At 34.3% G+C, this 17005-nt stretch overlaps 1 protein-coding gene across 1 annotated transcript; it reads left to right on the top strand.

Annotated features, from left to right (window-relative positions):
* The first annotated feature begins 874 nt into the window (after positions 1-874).
* slc6a22.1 (solute carrier family 6 member 22, tandem duplicate 1) lies at positions 875-15431 on the top strand. The gene is made up of 16 exons (XM_067460134.1): positions 875-1087; positions 1211-1317; positions 4956-5155; positions 5270-5404; positions 6407-6547; positions 7913-8000; positions 8539-8671; positions 8862-8996; positions 9648-9751; positions 10740-10864; positions 10969-11081; positions 11566-11703; positions 11884-11986; positions 13563-13663; positions 13848-14018; positions 14123-15431. The coding sequence occupies exons 2-16, from the start codon at positions 1295-1297 to the stop codon at positions 14192-14194; spliced, it is 1782 nt and encodes a 593-aa protein (XP_067316235.1). The 5' UTR covers positions 875-1087; positions 1211-1294; the 3' UTR covers positions 14195-15431.
* The last annotated feature ends 1574 nt before the right edge of the window (positions 15432-17005 follow it).

Genomic DNA, 17005 nt, shown 5'->3' with positions numbered 1-17005 from the left:
CTTTAGTTGCATAAACGTTTGTATTCTGTTGCAATGATTTAGAATGTTGGTCAAATTAAATGATAATAATGACTATTTATCAAAAAAATTAGGCTACATCTTATCAGTTTAGTAATGTTTTAATTCATATGTAATCTTTTTGTAAACAAGGGAACACAAAAACACACTGGTGGGCCTAATTCTTCCAAAAATGAATGAAATGCATAGTTAAAAAATACATAGGCCTATTAGAATAATAGCAAATATTTCATTAGTCTTGCTGTAGTGATTGGTCCTTGATCCCATGTTTTTCTCTTTTCTAACATTCTCATTTTTACAGATGAATATAAATAATATAAACACCTGCTTTTATTCTAAGGTGTGTGGTTGTCATAGGAGTAGTTTAAGATTAACTTTGTTAAACGTTATTAACTGTTTGAAATAATCCATAATAAAACAAAATGCGATCTGAGGCGCTCACGCCAGTAATAATTTTTCTTCCACTCGCCTGTATTGGTCGCCCCACCCAAGACATGATCTCATGAATATAAATGTAAGCTCCACCCATTGGAACCAAATATTTCAGGAACCGAGTTGCTTGGTGACACAAAGTTTGGTGCTTGTAGCTTTTCCAACTATTTTCATTAACAGAAAATAATAGAATAGGTTCAGCTTTATTGCCTACAGAAAAAAAAAACTATACATTTGTGAATCACAGTCGTGCTTGTGTGGTATTCCTTACTTGTTTTACTCATGTTAAGTGAGGAGTAGCACGTTTGACTTTTATGTAATTAACAACATATTTCATAAGTTGGCAAACAAAAACGTTTAGAAACGCTGTCATTTATTGCTCTAAGTGCTGTTGAGCTAAGCCCCGCCTTGAGTTGAAAAACTCACGGCCAAATACAAACACACACACACACGCACATGCGATACACTCTTGGTTCTGTAATGGACTCGTTTCCCCCTTCGAGAGGTGGAGAGAATGAGAGGGGTGGGCTTCAGCGACTGTATTTTAACGACCGAATCACACAGATTTAAGCGTAATTTTGATGGCTAGTGTAAATGCGGTAGACTTCCTGAACTTTTGACTGGTCGCCAGCATCAGGTAACATCTCTGAGTTTCGTTTTCTACATTATTTCCAATGCATTCTAATTTACTGAGGGGTTCAATTGAGCTCTGAAATAAACTGCGCAGCTGAACAGTTTTCTATCTTGCTTTTGTTTTTAGAAGTATTTCACTTGGCACCCGGCGTCTCCTCGGCGTGGGTTTGAACAGCACAAGTGTTCGGCTGCTGAATGTAGGCCAAAGGGCATGAACAAAAGCGCAATAACTGCGTGAGTTTCCTCCTCTGTATTCAGGTCATCAGGAACTATCTGTGCTCCATGACCATAAGTAAATCGCGCATCAGATTCAAGTGCTGTTTATGGTTACAATTAAGCATGTACAGTCAGGTTATTTAATAACAAGCTCTTTTTTAACCTACCTCGCGCTAACATGCCACAATAAAATTAAACTATTGTAAGAGTCAATGACAATGTCAGGATAAAAATTAGTAGTCGTTTTAAAATGTATATGTACAACGCATATGTGCAAAGCTAACAGGACTGTTATATTTAAATTCATGTTAGTTTAGCCCAATACATTTTTGATTAAGAATTTTACCATTTTGTACAAATAGCCTACTTAATTATTATTATTATTATTTCCAAATTAACGTTTTCAAAATATGCAGCTCTAGAATTTTTTTTCGAGCACTTAACATTAATTTCTCAATGTTAAGCGGTCTCAATTTTTGTCAAGGCTGTTTATCACAAAGTCATTATATTTATAATTATATATATATATATATATATATATATATATATATATATATATATATATTTATTTATTTATATATATATATATATATAATTTTTTTTTTTTTTTTTTTTTTTTGTAAATGTATATATATTAGTAATACACTCAGCATCCATTCGATATGTTTAAAATGTGCCTATTCATAAGAAAAGTAAAATAATAACTGTGACAGTCCTGAGGGTCTGAGGGTCTTAAACAAAAATAAAAAAATTGCTTATATGTTACTGACTTTGATTTGATGGATTATTTATTTATGCATGTGTATTTTCAGTAATATTTTAAAACAAAATTACTTCAGTTTTTATTTTTTAAAGAAATTATAAAAAAGTTACAATCTCCGAGCAGCTACTATATCTTAACTTTCATTGAGATCATTAATGCTAAGCTACAATATATTAGTTTAACAGATTATTATTTCAAAAGTTATTTAATGGTTAGGAATGTCTTAAATATAGGTTCTATTTGTTTTATATGTTCTCCACAGACCCCCTGGAGTATATTTTCACTGACCCCCAGCGGTCCATGAGATCATTAAGAAACTGTATTTTCGTTTAATTTTTATTCACTTTTTATAAGGGTCACCGCATAAGAAATGAGGGCAGAGAAGGGAATGTGATTAAGCACCCTGCAGTGCCTCCTGTTTTGGGGACACAAGATTATTTCAGCTGTGAGGAGTTGCACAAACACCATGTACTCACTGCCCTTAAGTTTTGTTTGTAAATTCTACCAACAAATTTTTATTGAGAACATTTGTGCAAACACTCAAGACTTCAAAATAATTAGATGCTTTTAGATTGGATATGTACACTGCAGTCTGTCTTTTTAACAGTATTTGTTCTAGGGCTGCACAATATATCGCAATGTGCGCATCCGCGTTGTTGAGTATAGGGCGCAACAGTCAGGTTCTGGAAATAAAACTCCCTTCATTTTCTCCATAGGAAAATTTAGTTTTAATGATAGGTCTAATTTATAAACCTTTAATGACAGCCCTACTCTGAGCTACGAGGTTGTTAATCTATAGTATTTGCTTCTGCTTAACCCATCAGTCCGCATTATTTCACCTATTTTAAATAATCGCATTTAGCATAATTCCTGGTGAAAAACTAAATTACCCATGATACTGTACAGAACATTGATTCATGAGATTGTAGTTCTTTCCCTCACTACAGCCATTAAGTACACAGCCTTGTACCTTTTCAAAAACTTTTTTGCTTCAAATCAAAGTTTGTTGTGTTGTGGTTCATCTCTAGCTGTTTGGCTTGGTTCATGTCTTATAACTCATGAATGAAGACTTTTTTTTATCCCAATGAGAATTCTCTTTTTTTGTTTGTTGAAAAAATAGTTCCGTAACCAGTGCCACTGAAAAGGGGGCAGGCATTGATGCGTACACACCAGGCGCCACGATTCAAAACACACGTTGAGTTTTCATTTTGTTCTCTTTCACATCTATTTGTGCCTGAACGGACACCTACACACAAGATTATTTCAAAATGGTTCTACTTGACCCGCCCGAGCGGGATTCAAACCGGCGTCTCTGGAATCAGAGGCATGCATGCTAACAAGGACATTAAAGACCACCGTCACATTCTCTAGTACCAGTTTCTAGTGCACCTCTTGATGCCGGGGGAGCAAGGTTTACACGCACAATTCTTACTAGCTTGCTTCCATCACACTCATAAACACAGTCGCTTATTGCTCACGTGAACGTAAAAAATTGAGGAAAAATATGGATTTGTGCAGTCGGCCTTAAAGGAACACTCCATCGTTTTTAGAAATATGGGTTATTTAACATCTTTCCTACATTTAGATATGTGGGCAAATGCATTTTTGTCTCTGTGCATGCATTGTTTTAGTCTGGCAGGGTCACAGATAGCTTAGCTTAGCATGATTAATAGAATCTGCAATGCAGATTCCATTTATTATGAAATTAATGGATTTAATTCCATAATTAACTAGGCAATTTTAGGTGAATATGTTTTTTTAGGCGATTTCCTAGGCAGATATTGACTTGGAACTATATTACTGGGAAGCATATGCGAAGCACTGTTACTTGGGCGCAGAGATATCACAGATAACAGTGCTTCACATGTGCTTCCCCATAATATAGTTCCAAGTCAATATATGCCTAGGAAATCACCTAGTCTTAATCTGCATTACTATTTGTACTCGGTATGAATACGCAGGCCACAAGAAGTAATTGAGTGGGGGTTTTTTTGGGATCACTTTTACTTGGAACATGCTAGCTGGCAACATAGGATTAATAATAATACATATTTTTTATTAAGCACTTTACATTTTAAAGAAAAACTCAAAGTGCTACAAAGGGAGGGGAAAAATAGAGCAATTAAGAATTAAATTTAACAAAAAAACATGATTCCATTCATTATGCTAAGCTAAGCTATCATAAGCGTACCTTAAGCTACCCTGCCAAACTAAAACAATGAGACAAAAATGTATTTTCCCACATATCTAAATGTTGGAAAGAAGTTGAAAAAGCCCTATTTCTAAAAACGGTGGAGTGTTCCTTAAAGTGACGGCAGAATACAAAGAGTAGAATACTTTTTTTAGCTGTAACAAAGATTAAATATTTGATTTATACAGTGAGGTTTTTTTTACTATTAGTTTCTATGAAAGAAAATTAAAGGTCTTCAAAAGTAATTGATGAAACGGTAATTTTCAAACAGTGACAAATGCATCTAAAAAATGTATGCAGAAATTAGGCCCCACATAATCCATCAGCATGTATTCCAAAGATTATGCTTCGATGGTAAACCTTCAGTTATCATTTCCACTGTGCAGTGTGTCGTTTCCATAAATATCTAATCACATCTATTGTGGCGAGTATGTTTGGAAATACAAAAAAAATAAGATCAGATTTCTTTTACACTGCTTTGAGAAACTGGAAACTTATTCTAAATTTATTTGAACTTATTTGAATCTTATTTGATTATTTCAATGCCTAGCTGCTAGGGTAAGGGCTGGAACAACCAGATGGTACTAAACAAAGACTCATTGCTGTTTTTGACCTTTACATGTTTCAATCACCACTCTGTTCTAAACTTTGTTTGTGCCTCTCTGGCTTCAATGTTTTGACAGATGTTTGCTTTTTTTACAGTGACATGGAGATGCAGCATGATCCGGATTTGCAGTTTAAACTGGCTTATCCCGATTCAAGAAGTGCTGACACAGGCCTCAAAATCCGAGTAAGGGGCCAGTGGTCCAGTAAAGTGGAGTTTATCTTAGCTGTTGCGGGCCAGATCATTGGTTTGGGAAATGTGTGGAGGTTTCCATATTTGTGTTACAAGAACGGAGGAGGTTTGTTTGAGTATAACGGTGAACTCGATTCTGTTCAATCAGTTCCAGCTATTTTTTGCTTGTCCTATACTAAACATAAACTGTCTAAGAACAGCTGTGTTTTTCTTTTTTTAGGTGTGTTTTTCATTCCATATGTGGTCTTTCTGTTTGCCTGTGGCATTCCTCTTTTTCTTATGGAGACTGCGCTGGGTCAATACACCAGCCAAGGAACTGTCACCTGTTGGAGAAAGATCTGCCCACTATTTGAAGGTGAGTTTTAATTGTTCGCCTCTAATGTCAGTTTTAATTTATTATATTACATGCTGTTGAATGTACTATAGTTATGTATGTTTGTTTGCTGTTAAAATTAGATGGTTATAATTAATGAACACCCCCGTACAATAGTGGTCTCACTCTGAAATGCGAGACGCTTTCTGTACGTTTGCTGAGTTTGGAACCTAAGTTACTTTTGTAATAATCAGTTTAATAAAAACAGTTTATCATGTGATTGTTTAGATCACCTATCAGCAGGTTTCTCTTCTATTTAGTCAGGATATTCAGTTTGTCCTGAGTCTGACCCAAAATTAGTTTAGCTTTTGGTTCTGTGAAGAATTATATCTATTTAGCAGTTTTTCAAAGCTCTGCTTATATCTAAATATATAATCTCATAATAAATTAATACTTGTCAATTAACCTATTTTGAGCTATGTGTAAAGTTTCAGAAATTAAAGCACCCATTTGTTGAGAGATTTTCACATATACAGAATGCAATAATAATCCTTGAAAATGGATTATGGGTACTTATCCAAAAGGAAGCTTCAAAAATACAAGAATACAAAAACAAGCCTTTTCTGTTAATCCATATGAGATCCACACCTGCCTTTCACCTCTCATTCCCATATAAGTTACCTATATAATATAACATTATTTATGTTTCATAAGTTTGTTTCAAATTACCTAAATTAGTCATACTATATTTCATATTATAAACTATTATGTGTAAATTCATAAATTTCATCTTCATAAATAATTAATAAAATTCATTATTAAATTAACCTCTGTTACATACTGTTACAGAGGTTAATTTAATAATGAATTTTATTAATTATTTATGAAGATGAAATTTATGAATTTACACATAATAGTTTATATCTCTCCAGCATGTTTAACTTAAACATTCAAAGCGATCTGTTTTTGAATTTAAAGGCTGATTTATTGTCATCTTAAGAAACATGTGAAAGGGGATAATTGTTGTGGTTTGCTTTTCTTTAGGTCTGGGTTATGGGAGTCAGGTGGTCGTCTTCTATTCCAGTACCTACTACATCGTCATTTTGGCCTGGGCTTTCTTCTATCTCTTCTCTTCTTTTAGTGGTGAACTACCATGGGCTAACTGCAGAAACTGGTGGAATTCAGGTATGTTATAATACTAGTTAGTTATTAGGAACACCTATTTAATTTCTCATTAATGCAAATATCTAATCAACCAATCACATGGCAGTTGCTTCAATGCATTTAGGGGTGTGGTCCTGGTCAAGACAATCTCCTGAACTCCAAACTGAATGTCAGAATGAGAAAGAAAGGTGATTTAAGCAATTTTGAGCGTGGCATGGTTGTTGGTGCCAGACTGGCCGGTCTAAGTATTTCACAATCTGCTCGGTTACTGGGATTTTCACGCACAACCATGTTGTGGTGTGAAAAGGGAAAAACATCCAGTATGCGGTAGTATGCTAGAGGTCAGAAGAGAATGGGCAGACTAATTCAAGCTGATAGAAGAGCAAGTTTGACTGAAATAACCACTCATTACAATCAATATATGCAGCAAAGCATTTGTGAAGCCACAACATGCACAACCTTGAGGCGGATGGGCTACAACAGCAGAAGACCCCACCGGTTGCCACTCATCTCCACTACAAATAGGAAAAAGAGGCTAGAATTTGCACAAGCTCACCAAATTTGGACAGTTGAAGACTGGAAAAATGTTGCCTGGTCCGATGAGTCTCGATTTCTGTTGAGGACATTCAGATGGTTGAGTCAGAATTTGGCGTAAACAAAATGAGAACATGGATCCATCATGCCTTGTTACCACTGTGCAGGCTGGTGGAGGTGGTGTAATGGAGTGGGGGAAGTTTTCTTGGCACACCTTACGCCCCTTGGTGCCAATTTGGCATTGTCTAAATGCCACGGCCAACCTGCGCATTGTTTGTGACCATGTCCATCCCTTTATGACCACCCATGTACCCATCCTCTGATGGCTTCTTCCAGCAGGTAATGCACCATGTCACAAAGCTCGAATCATTTCAAATTGGTTTCTTGATCATGACAATGAGTTCACTGTACTAAAATGGGCCCCATAGTCACCAGATCTCAACCCAATAGAGCATCTTTGGGATGTGGTGGAACGGGAGCTTCGTGCCCTGGATGTGCATCCCACAAATCTCCATCAACAGCAATCCTATCAATGCTATCCTATCAATATGGGCCAGCGTTTCTAAAGAATGCTTTCAGCACCTTGATGAATCAATGCCACGTAGAATTAAGGCAGTTCTGAAGGCGGAAGGGGGTCAAACAGTATTAGTATGGTGTTCCTAATAATCCTTTAGGTGAGTGGATGGATGGATGGATGGATGGATGGATGGATGGATGGATGGATGGATGGATCGATAGATAGATAGATAGATAGATAGATAGATAGATAGATAGATAGATAGATAGATAGATAGATAGATAGATAGATAGATAGATAGATATCGATCATATTTTGTTCTTTTACACTTACAGAGAACTGTGTCGAGTTTGACCAAATGGGAGTGACAAGAAACCTGAGCTTGATGGAGAATGCATCATCACCTGTTAAAGAATTTTGGGAGTAAGTTTATAAAATAACCAAACGTTTGTGCGATATTGGGCAAAAGTGATGTCTGGCCTATAGGAAAATTGAGTAGCATTGCGTAGTTGTTCTTGGAGTCACTTGTTTTATTCATGAATAAAACAAGTGACTCATGACAAGTGACTCGTAACACAATGAAACATGCCAAATTGTGCGGCTAGGCTGTTATACAACGAAATTATAAACCCATGCAAAAACAAGAGCGGACCAACAAAATATTAATATAAACGATTAGGTTGTAGCCAATGTATGCTCTTTTACTGTGAGCTTTTTGTTTTTCTATGCATTCTTTTTTTGCAAAGTAATATAAAACCTGTAGCTGTAGTTTGTACCTTTGTTCTCTCTGTCGATGTTGTAGTAATTATTTGCAAAATGTGCTTTGGGGGGGCATATTCAAATCTGTTATTCTAATTTTAAAGTATGTTTAATCATTTAAATAACTTAAATATAAATTAACACTAAATGCAAGTACAACTTTCAAGTGTAAAATTAGAATTACAAGGAGTGTTTCTTGTAGGAGGCGAGTTTTGAATATAACTGGAAGTGTGAATGAGCTGGGCAATATAAGATGGGAGCTGGCTCTGTGTCTCTTGTTGGCATGGATCATCTGCTACTTCTGTGTGTGGAGGGGAGTGAAGTCCACAGGCAAGGTGAGAGCTAATTGAAAAATCACTTTGAAACGACCATTATCATGTATAAGGCTCTGTGGAATTAAATCTGATACAGATTTGCATGCATTGTCATGGATATTGACTTAGTCCAAGTTGATACTGTTTGCACACATTTAAATCAGGAATGCTAGGTCTCAAAATGGGAGTGCCCTTGTTCTTTATCTTTCAGGTTGTATATTTTACAGCTACATTTCCTTATGTTATGCTACTGGTGCTTCTGATTCGAGGTCTTACGTTGCCTGGAGCCATTGATGGCATCTCCTTCTACCTCTACCCAAATCCAAAACGCCTTGCAGACCCACAGGTAAACAAATCCGGAGACATATGAGTGATTTTAATAGTAGATTAAGTATTTTTTTTATTTATTTTCTATTTGAAAAGACATTTGCAACTAAAGAATGAAAATTATTTTGGTCTGTGATTTTTGTTTAAAATGGTGTACACTCACATGACCATCAGGCTAGTCATATCAGTGACCTAGAAACGTTTATTCTTCCTAAAAGAAGCTGAATAAGAATGTGATCACACGGCAAGCTTCATGTGACTCGTTTTATTTTTAGCAACTTTCTTATTCCACAACTTTATTAATGGACCTAATTAAGAATGGTGAATAGTGTATTCCTATGATAGCATCTGAAAAAGCCAAAAGGTTCTGCTTTTGATGCATCCGTCTGATAGTCAGTGTCAGTATAAGTTTCAAGACCATTGTTTTATCAGCCAGGGACAAATAAAAATTCTTAGATCTCCTTTTATAGGATGTTGTTTATCATTTTTTGCTTAATTGTGGATAAATGGCAAAATAAATTAAGCTTTTAACTAATCGCTAAATCTATCAGCTTTCAAAAACTTGAATATTTCTCAGTGGAACCGGCCCAGACCCTTCATGTGTCATGTATTGCTACATACTCAGTCTATTGGACAGTAGTTGTGAACTTGCTCTATCTCATTCCTTTAGGTGTGGATGGATGCCGGAACACAAATATTTTACTCCTATGCTCTTTGCATTGGGTGCCTGACAGCTCTGGGAAGCTACAATAAGTACAACAACAACTGCTACAAGTGAGAAAAACCACATTAAAGTACATTTAAATACAGTTATACTTTGATTATATATATATATATATATATATATATATATATATATATATATATATATATATATATATATATATATATATATATATATATATATATATATATATAATTTATTTTTGTGTGTTTTAATATTGTGATATATTATTACAATTTAAAATATTTGGTTTTCAATTTATTATACTTTAAATTATCATTTATTTCTGTGATGCAAAGCTGAATTTTCAGGATCGTTACTCCAGACTTTAGTGTCACATGTGACATCCAGTCTATTACATGATCCTTCAGATATCATTCTAATATTCTGATTTATTATGGTTGGAAACAGTTCTGCTGTCTAATATATTTGATGAATAAAAGGTTTATTCAGAATAAAAACTTATTTTCAAATAATATAAATCTCCTTTACTATAAATTTTTATCAATTTAACACGTCCTTGCTGAATAAAATTATTGCTTTATTTCAAAAAAAGAAAGGACTGACCCCAAATTACTGACCAGTAGTGTATATTGTTGATACAAAAGATTTCTATTTTCAAAACATTTGCTTCTTTTAAAAAAAAAAATGTATTCATCAAAGTATTATAAAAAAGTATTACAGGTTATGAAGAAATATTAAGCAGCAGAAAAGTTTCCAACTTTGAAAATGAATCATCATATTAGAATGATTTCTGAAGGATCATGTGACACTGAAGACTGGAGGAATGATACTGAAAATGTTCAGCTTTTCACAGAAATAAATGATCAGTTAAAGTATAATAAATTGAAAACCAAATATTTTAAATTGTAATATATCACAATATTACATTTTTTCTGTATTTTTGATCAAATAAATGCAGGCTTGATGAGCAGAAGAAACTTCTTTGAAAAACATTACAAATAGTAATGTGTCCAAACTTTTGGCCTGTACTGTATGTATATATGTTTTAACAGTGTGCTTTGTTTCCGCTTGTAGAGACTGTATTTATCTGTGCCTGCTGAACAGCGGAACCAGTTTTGTGGCTGGCTTTGCCATCTTTTCTGTTTTAGGCTTCATGGCCTTCGAACAGGGTATTGATATCTCAATGGTGGCAGAGTCAGGTAACTTAAACAACAGCTGCTGCTTTATCTCAGTTTTTTATCCAACTGTTTTATTTCCCTATGCATTTCCAACACATGACTTCACATTTCACTTGTTTTTCCAGGCCCTGGTTTGGCCTTCATTGCATATCCCCGAGCTGTAGCAATGATGCCTATGCCTCAGCTGTGGGCCATATGTTTCTTCCTCATGATTATTCTGCTGGGCCTTGACAGTGAGGTGAGAGCACATTGTCTTTCAAGTACATGATGCGTATGACTGTGTAAAAATTGCATTTATTTTTGACCGTGCTGTTTCACTGACTTTCATTGTTTTCTCCTGTAGAGCTGCTTTAAAGCAGAATTGAACTGTACACAGTTATTAAACAGAATCAACCCTGAAATGTACCATTATCTTGCTCTAGTCTAATAATCTGTCTCATATTTTGCTATAAGTTTGCATAATTAATATGCTAGCTACTTTACTGTTTATTACTGTGAAGCTGCTTTGAAACAATTTCTATTGTTATAGTGCTATAAATTTAACAGTGATTTGACAGCAGATTTCATAATATAACTACATAATTCTGACCCTTGGTTCTTAATATGCTCACTCTGATTTTTTGTGCATGCAATATACTTACAGTAAATGTGTTATACAAGTTCATCAAGGCAGTACTGCATTAAAACAAAACACTGTCATTATACCTCATTATCTTTTTCAGTTTGTTGGTTTGGAGGCTCTCATGACAGCCATAACAGACATGAATCCCACTTTCTTCCTCCAAGGACACCGTCGTAAACTCTTCCTCCTCCTCATTTGTACGAGCTGCTTTCTCATTGGTCTCCTTATGGTAACAGAGGTGATTTGGGTTATTACTCTGTTTTATGTAAATTAACAATTAAGAACAAAATAATATTCTTTGATACTTGTTCTTTGTTGATTCAGTCGGTCTAAATCAGACCACGTAATAACCCATGACAAAATCTGAGATTTGAGTGCTGATCAATGTAATGTTATGTTTTTTGCATTGGTTCAATAGGGTGGCCTGTATATCTTCCAGTTATTTGATCACTATTCCTGCAGTGGGATGACCCTCTTGCTATTTTCCATTGCACAGTCAATATGTATTGGCTGGTTTTATGGTGAGTAATAATACTAAATTGGCTTTTTGAAATGCTGCACAATATAGCTGATTATAATACTCTTCTCCACTCTTTGACCATCATTTGATGAATTACTGCAGCCATGCTCAATACAAAATCTGCATAAACAGTGCAGTCTAATTTAATATGCAGGGCCCTATGAATATTTTTTTTGACTTTTTCTGATTCCTTTTTTTGGACAATTTTAGTAATTAAAGCTAATGTCTAATTAATTTAAATCATGAAACTTATATAGTTTAATCATTTTAGTTTAAAATTTTCTGGATTTCCTTTTAGTGGCTTAATTAAATTTTAATAATAAAAATCATGTCTAATCAATTGAAATCATAAAACTATTTATTATTATTTTTATTATTTCTATTTTACAATGAAATGGCCCTATTAAATTGGATTTATTTAAGAAAATCTATTATTTTAATTTCTCTAAATTTAATGTAAAAAGTGGATTAAAAAGGATGGTAAAGGCATAAAAAATGAAATATGTCTTCGGTATGTGTAGTTGAAGAAACCGCATCATTCATTCACACAGAGAGACACACAGAACATTCAGACCTCATATTCTTTTTGTAGTCTTTTTGAGTCTTTTTGCACTTAAATATTCACACAGATACTAGCCCATATCATAATTTTAAATGTTTACAGCCCTACATTTTATTTAGTCATCCAAAATTTTGCCAACTTCCATGACATTCTGTGTTATACAGTAAATTCCATTATTATAACCTGTGTTTTTTTGCATTGCAGAAACCATAGGGCCCTAAATAAACCTGATTTACATATAAAGGAAGCATAACTGAATATCTTAATTTAAATGTGCAACAAGTTCCTTTTTTAAACCAGATTGAAGTTTTTGTTGCTAAAATAGTGTGCCAAAGTTAGCTCAACACTTGTAATATGCTGAACTACTATCTTACTATTCAATTATAATATACAGGGACAACTTTACCAGAACGACTAGTCATAAAGTGCCTTCTCAAAGGACACTAATTGTGCTGGAAACCCCTGCAGCTTTTAGGTTGTTAGCCCAGATTTTCAAGCAAAGCCACCCCCATACTGCTGCATTGTGTTTATAGTAAAGCTTGATCATGTCATGATTCATAAACAATACGAACTGAGCACAGAACTGGTGAGCATTTACTTATTTTACCATGGCTGCTTTCGAAATTGCATACTCCCCTACTATATATTAGGCAAAAACAGTATGCGGCAAAATAAGTATGTCTGAATTCACAGTACAAGACAAAGTACCTACTACTTCTGGTGAAATTCTGAAGTGTGCTTATGATAGACATCGTAAAATCCCATTAGGCCACAGGAGAAGATTGGTGATACTTTCGCTAGTAGGTCACATGATAATGGCAACATGGTGAATGTAGTACGTTTGGATTACATTCGTTCTATGGCACATACGTTTTAGCGGTCACAAGGTAATTACTCATTCAAATGAATTACCTACTCAAGATAATATGCTATTTTGGACACAGCCATGGTATTTTCTTCCTTATTGTTTTGTGCATAATCTCCCCTTAGACTTCTGTTTTTTCTTTCTTTGCAGGTGCTGATCGTCTATATGAAAACATTGTAGACATGATCGGTTATCGTCCTTTGACGCTAATGAAATACTGTTGGAAGTATGTCACTCCTATTGTGTGTATAGTAAGTGCACGTTTTACTCTAATTCAAATTGGTACAGTCATATTAGGTACTAGTTGCACCATTTATAAATTCAATTCAAGTTTATTTTTTATAGCACTTCACAATACGCATTCAGTATTCTTTTTAGGAAGTAATATTTTATCTTAATTATGTCTTTAGCATTAATGAATGTCTTTTTATTTAGGGTACATTTGTCTTCTCTTTGGTCAAATTCACTCCTTTAAAGTTTAACAACACATTCGAATACCCCTGGTGGGGCTATGCTGTTGGTTGGTGGTTTACTCTCTCCTCAACATTATTAGTTCCTTTATGGATGATCTATGTTCTCCTTATCACACCTGGTACTCTGAAACAGGTAATTCCATGCATGATTTAATACATAATTAAATTTGAATGTACAAATATGCCATGTTCAAAGCAGTTAATCTTTTGCAACTATATGCTTTGCCATTTTTTTAGAGACTGTGTGTCCTTTGCACTCCAGCAAGTGATCTACCTTTGACATCAGGAAGACAAAAAGAAACCCTGTGACCACAACACAAAGTACAACATGTCCCATGACTGATAGAGAAACATTGGGATAATAAAAACATCCTTGGGCTGTATTTTGGACAACTTTTGATACCAATAATGCCTTTGAAGATACACATTTTCAGGAGATCTCAAGGCAACACAAACTGTACATGATTAAGTTATTGAATTTTACTCTCTTAGTTTCTCAGTTGCAAGCATCTAAACGTTAATTGCTTTAAACTGGAGCTGAAAAATATAAGCATAACTTCCACAGCTGTATCCAAGGGCAACTCAGTTTGACGTCATCTTTAAGTGTGATAGAACCACTAACTAACTGCTGTAGCATAAACAGTCAGAAAATATCAGTTTTTCCCAAGAAGATGGTGGAAGAAAAAATAATTTATTATCATGAGGGACCAGCCCATTGTGGATGGACAAGTAAAAGGCGTTTGGTTTATATCAATCAAATGTCGCAATATAATGGTATTTTGGGATATTAACATGCTTTTTACATTTGTGTGGGTCAATGAAGTAGCACTTTTGTGTCTATAGGCAATTGATTGTGCTTTAAGAAAGTATTACATAAAGTAAATTGTGTTGGGGGTTATTATATTACCAATGCTATAACATTCACTCAGCATTTTCTCTATATTTTTCTACTTAAATCTAATTATATGTTCATTTTGTCTATATTTTATTTTTTAGCAAAATGTATAATTTAAAGGAATATCTGTAGGTCATTTAAGCTTATCTACATTTCTGTCAGGACCACTATCGTCAAATATAATTCACAAGTAGCATTCGTTTTGGATTAGCAGTATGGTTCTGTTCTGGGCATGAACTCACTGTGCATGCAGCCTAGCAGGGAGAACAGTGATAAACCCCCTTAGGCTAAACAGAACAGAACCAACATGATGTATTGCAGATGGCATTAATGATGATATTAAATGCACAAAATAATTTGGGAATTTAGTCTGATTCAAGGGGAATCAGAATACCAAATCCTGATTGGACAAGAGGATGAGCTGGGGATGGAGGAGGGTAAATGAGCTCTGGAGAAACACAACAGCTGCTGAAGGAGCTTATAAATATGAATGCTGTAATAGATGTATTACTATAGGTAGACGTGATCAGCTGAGGCGAGCTTGACTAACGTGACCTGCCAGAATTGACCCTATACGCTTGATTTTTATAACTGATGCACTAGAAAGGCCAGTGGTTAATAACATTTTAATAAATGCTTTGTTCAAATCAATGATTGCTGGTTGAAATGGGTTGGTCCCAGCAGCTTGTTTTTGCTTTAAGGATTGTTGTGAATCACTCAAGCAAATATTAACTAGGTGAAAGTGGACAGCAGGAATTTTAGGATTAAAATGGTCAGAGAATAACATTAGACGTACATTGCCCTCAAGCATGACAGACTTATTTACTGTACTGCTGTTTTACTGAGATGTATTTAATGTGATTTTTTTTATTAATAATGTAATTTATTAGAGTACATTAGTATGTATGCAGTTGAAGTAATGACAGACAACGAAAAATCTATATTTCACAATAAAAAAAATTGAAGGTTAAGGGGGTTTATAGAATGATAGAGGTATCAAGTTGCATTTATAAAGTTAGTTTGAAACCGTTTATCATTCTCAAGAACGACAAGTCGGTGACCTTTTTTAGTGTACAACTAGGTTAAAGGCCAAAGGCCTCTATTTGCAAATACACACAAAGTCCACCCACATTTTGGCAGAGGATTAAAAAGAATATTTGCACTGTTCCAGGGAATAGGGGGGAATACCTTTTTGTTTTGTATTTGTAAAGTGGGCCAAATTACAATGTAGATTAATTTGTGAATTGTAGGAGAACTGTGAACTTTTGCACAGTTGGGGTTCTAAAGCAGAAAAATATAGGCGTAATGAAATGCAAAAGTGATTAAATAAACAGAACATTTCTTGCTAAAGTGGTTGTTTTGAAATAAGTATATGTTCTTCTATTGTAGGCTACATACAAATTATTTATTATACAGAAAATGTTTGCCATTTAACTATTGACCATGTGTTGACACTATATCACTATAGTCTCTCCAGCAGTGGTGTAAAGTATTTGAATACATGTAGGCTATGTATCTTCTCTTTTGGGCTACTTTGTACTTTGACTATCAAGCTAATTTTACTCTACTTCTGCTGAACTCTAAACTGCATAATAGCTATATATATTTTATATCTAATCTTATTCATTTCTGGGGCAAAAATAGTACATGTAGTATGTGGTTCCGAATTCATCAAATTTATGCGGCATTATGCTCAATATATTTTTCATGGCACCGAACTTTTTTTGCAGCAGTTTATTTCTATTACAAAAACCAGCAATATCGCCCTCTACAGGGCAGCGTTCTACCCTTACTTACGCAAACTTGTCAACAAGGTCGTGAATGCATCAGCAGGTATTTGCTGAATCGCAGGTGTTTCATGGCAGAAACCAGCATATCCTCTGCAAATAAGCGTTGACTGCTTTATTTTACTTTAAATAAGCTATTTGTGTCTTAGAAAATGATTACATAAGCCTCGATTGCTCGAAAAGGGCATATGTAAACCAATATCCTTCAAAAAAGAAAAAAATTATATATATATATATATATATATATATATATATATATATATATATATATATATATATATATATATATATATATATAATTACAGTATATATTATTAATAATAATATAATTCAACTAATTGATATGTGGAGTGAATCACTTTAATTACACATTTTTTTTAAAAATGCTTTTAGTTTTAGAGGTTTTAGTGTTTTTGAAATTAGTTTCTCACAAAGGCT

Source organism: Pseudorasbora parva, chromosome 12 (assembly GCF_024679245.1).
Source record: "Pseudorasbora parva isolate DD20220531a chromosome 12, ASM2467924v1, whole genome shotgun sequence".
Lineage (NCBI taxonomy): Eukaryota > Metazoa > Chordata > Actinopteri > Cypriniformes > Gobionidae > Pseudorasbora > Pseudorasbora parva.
The sequence above is the reverse complement of the archived record's forward strand: the minus strand, read 5'-3'. Positions and strand labels throughout refer to the sequence as shown.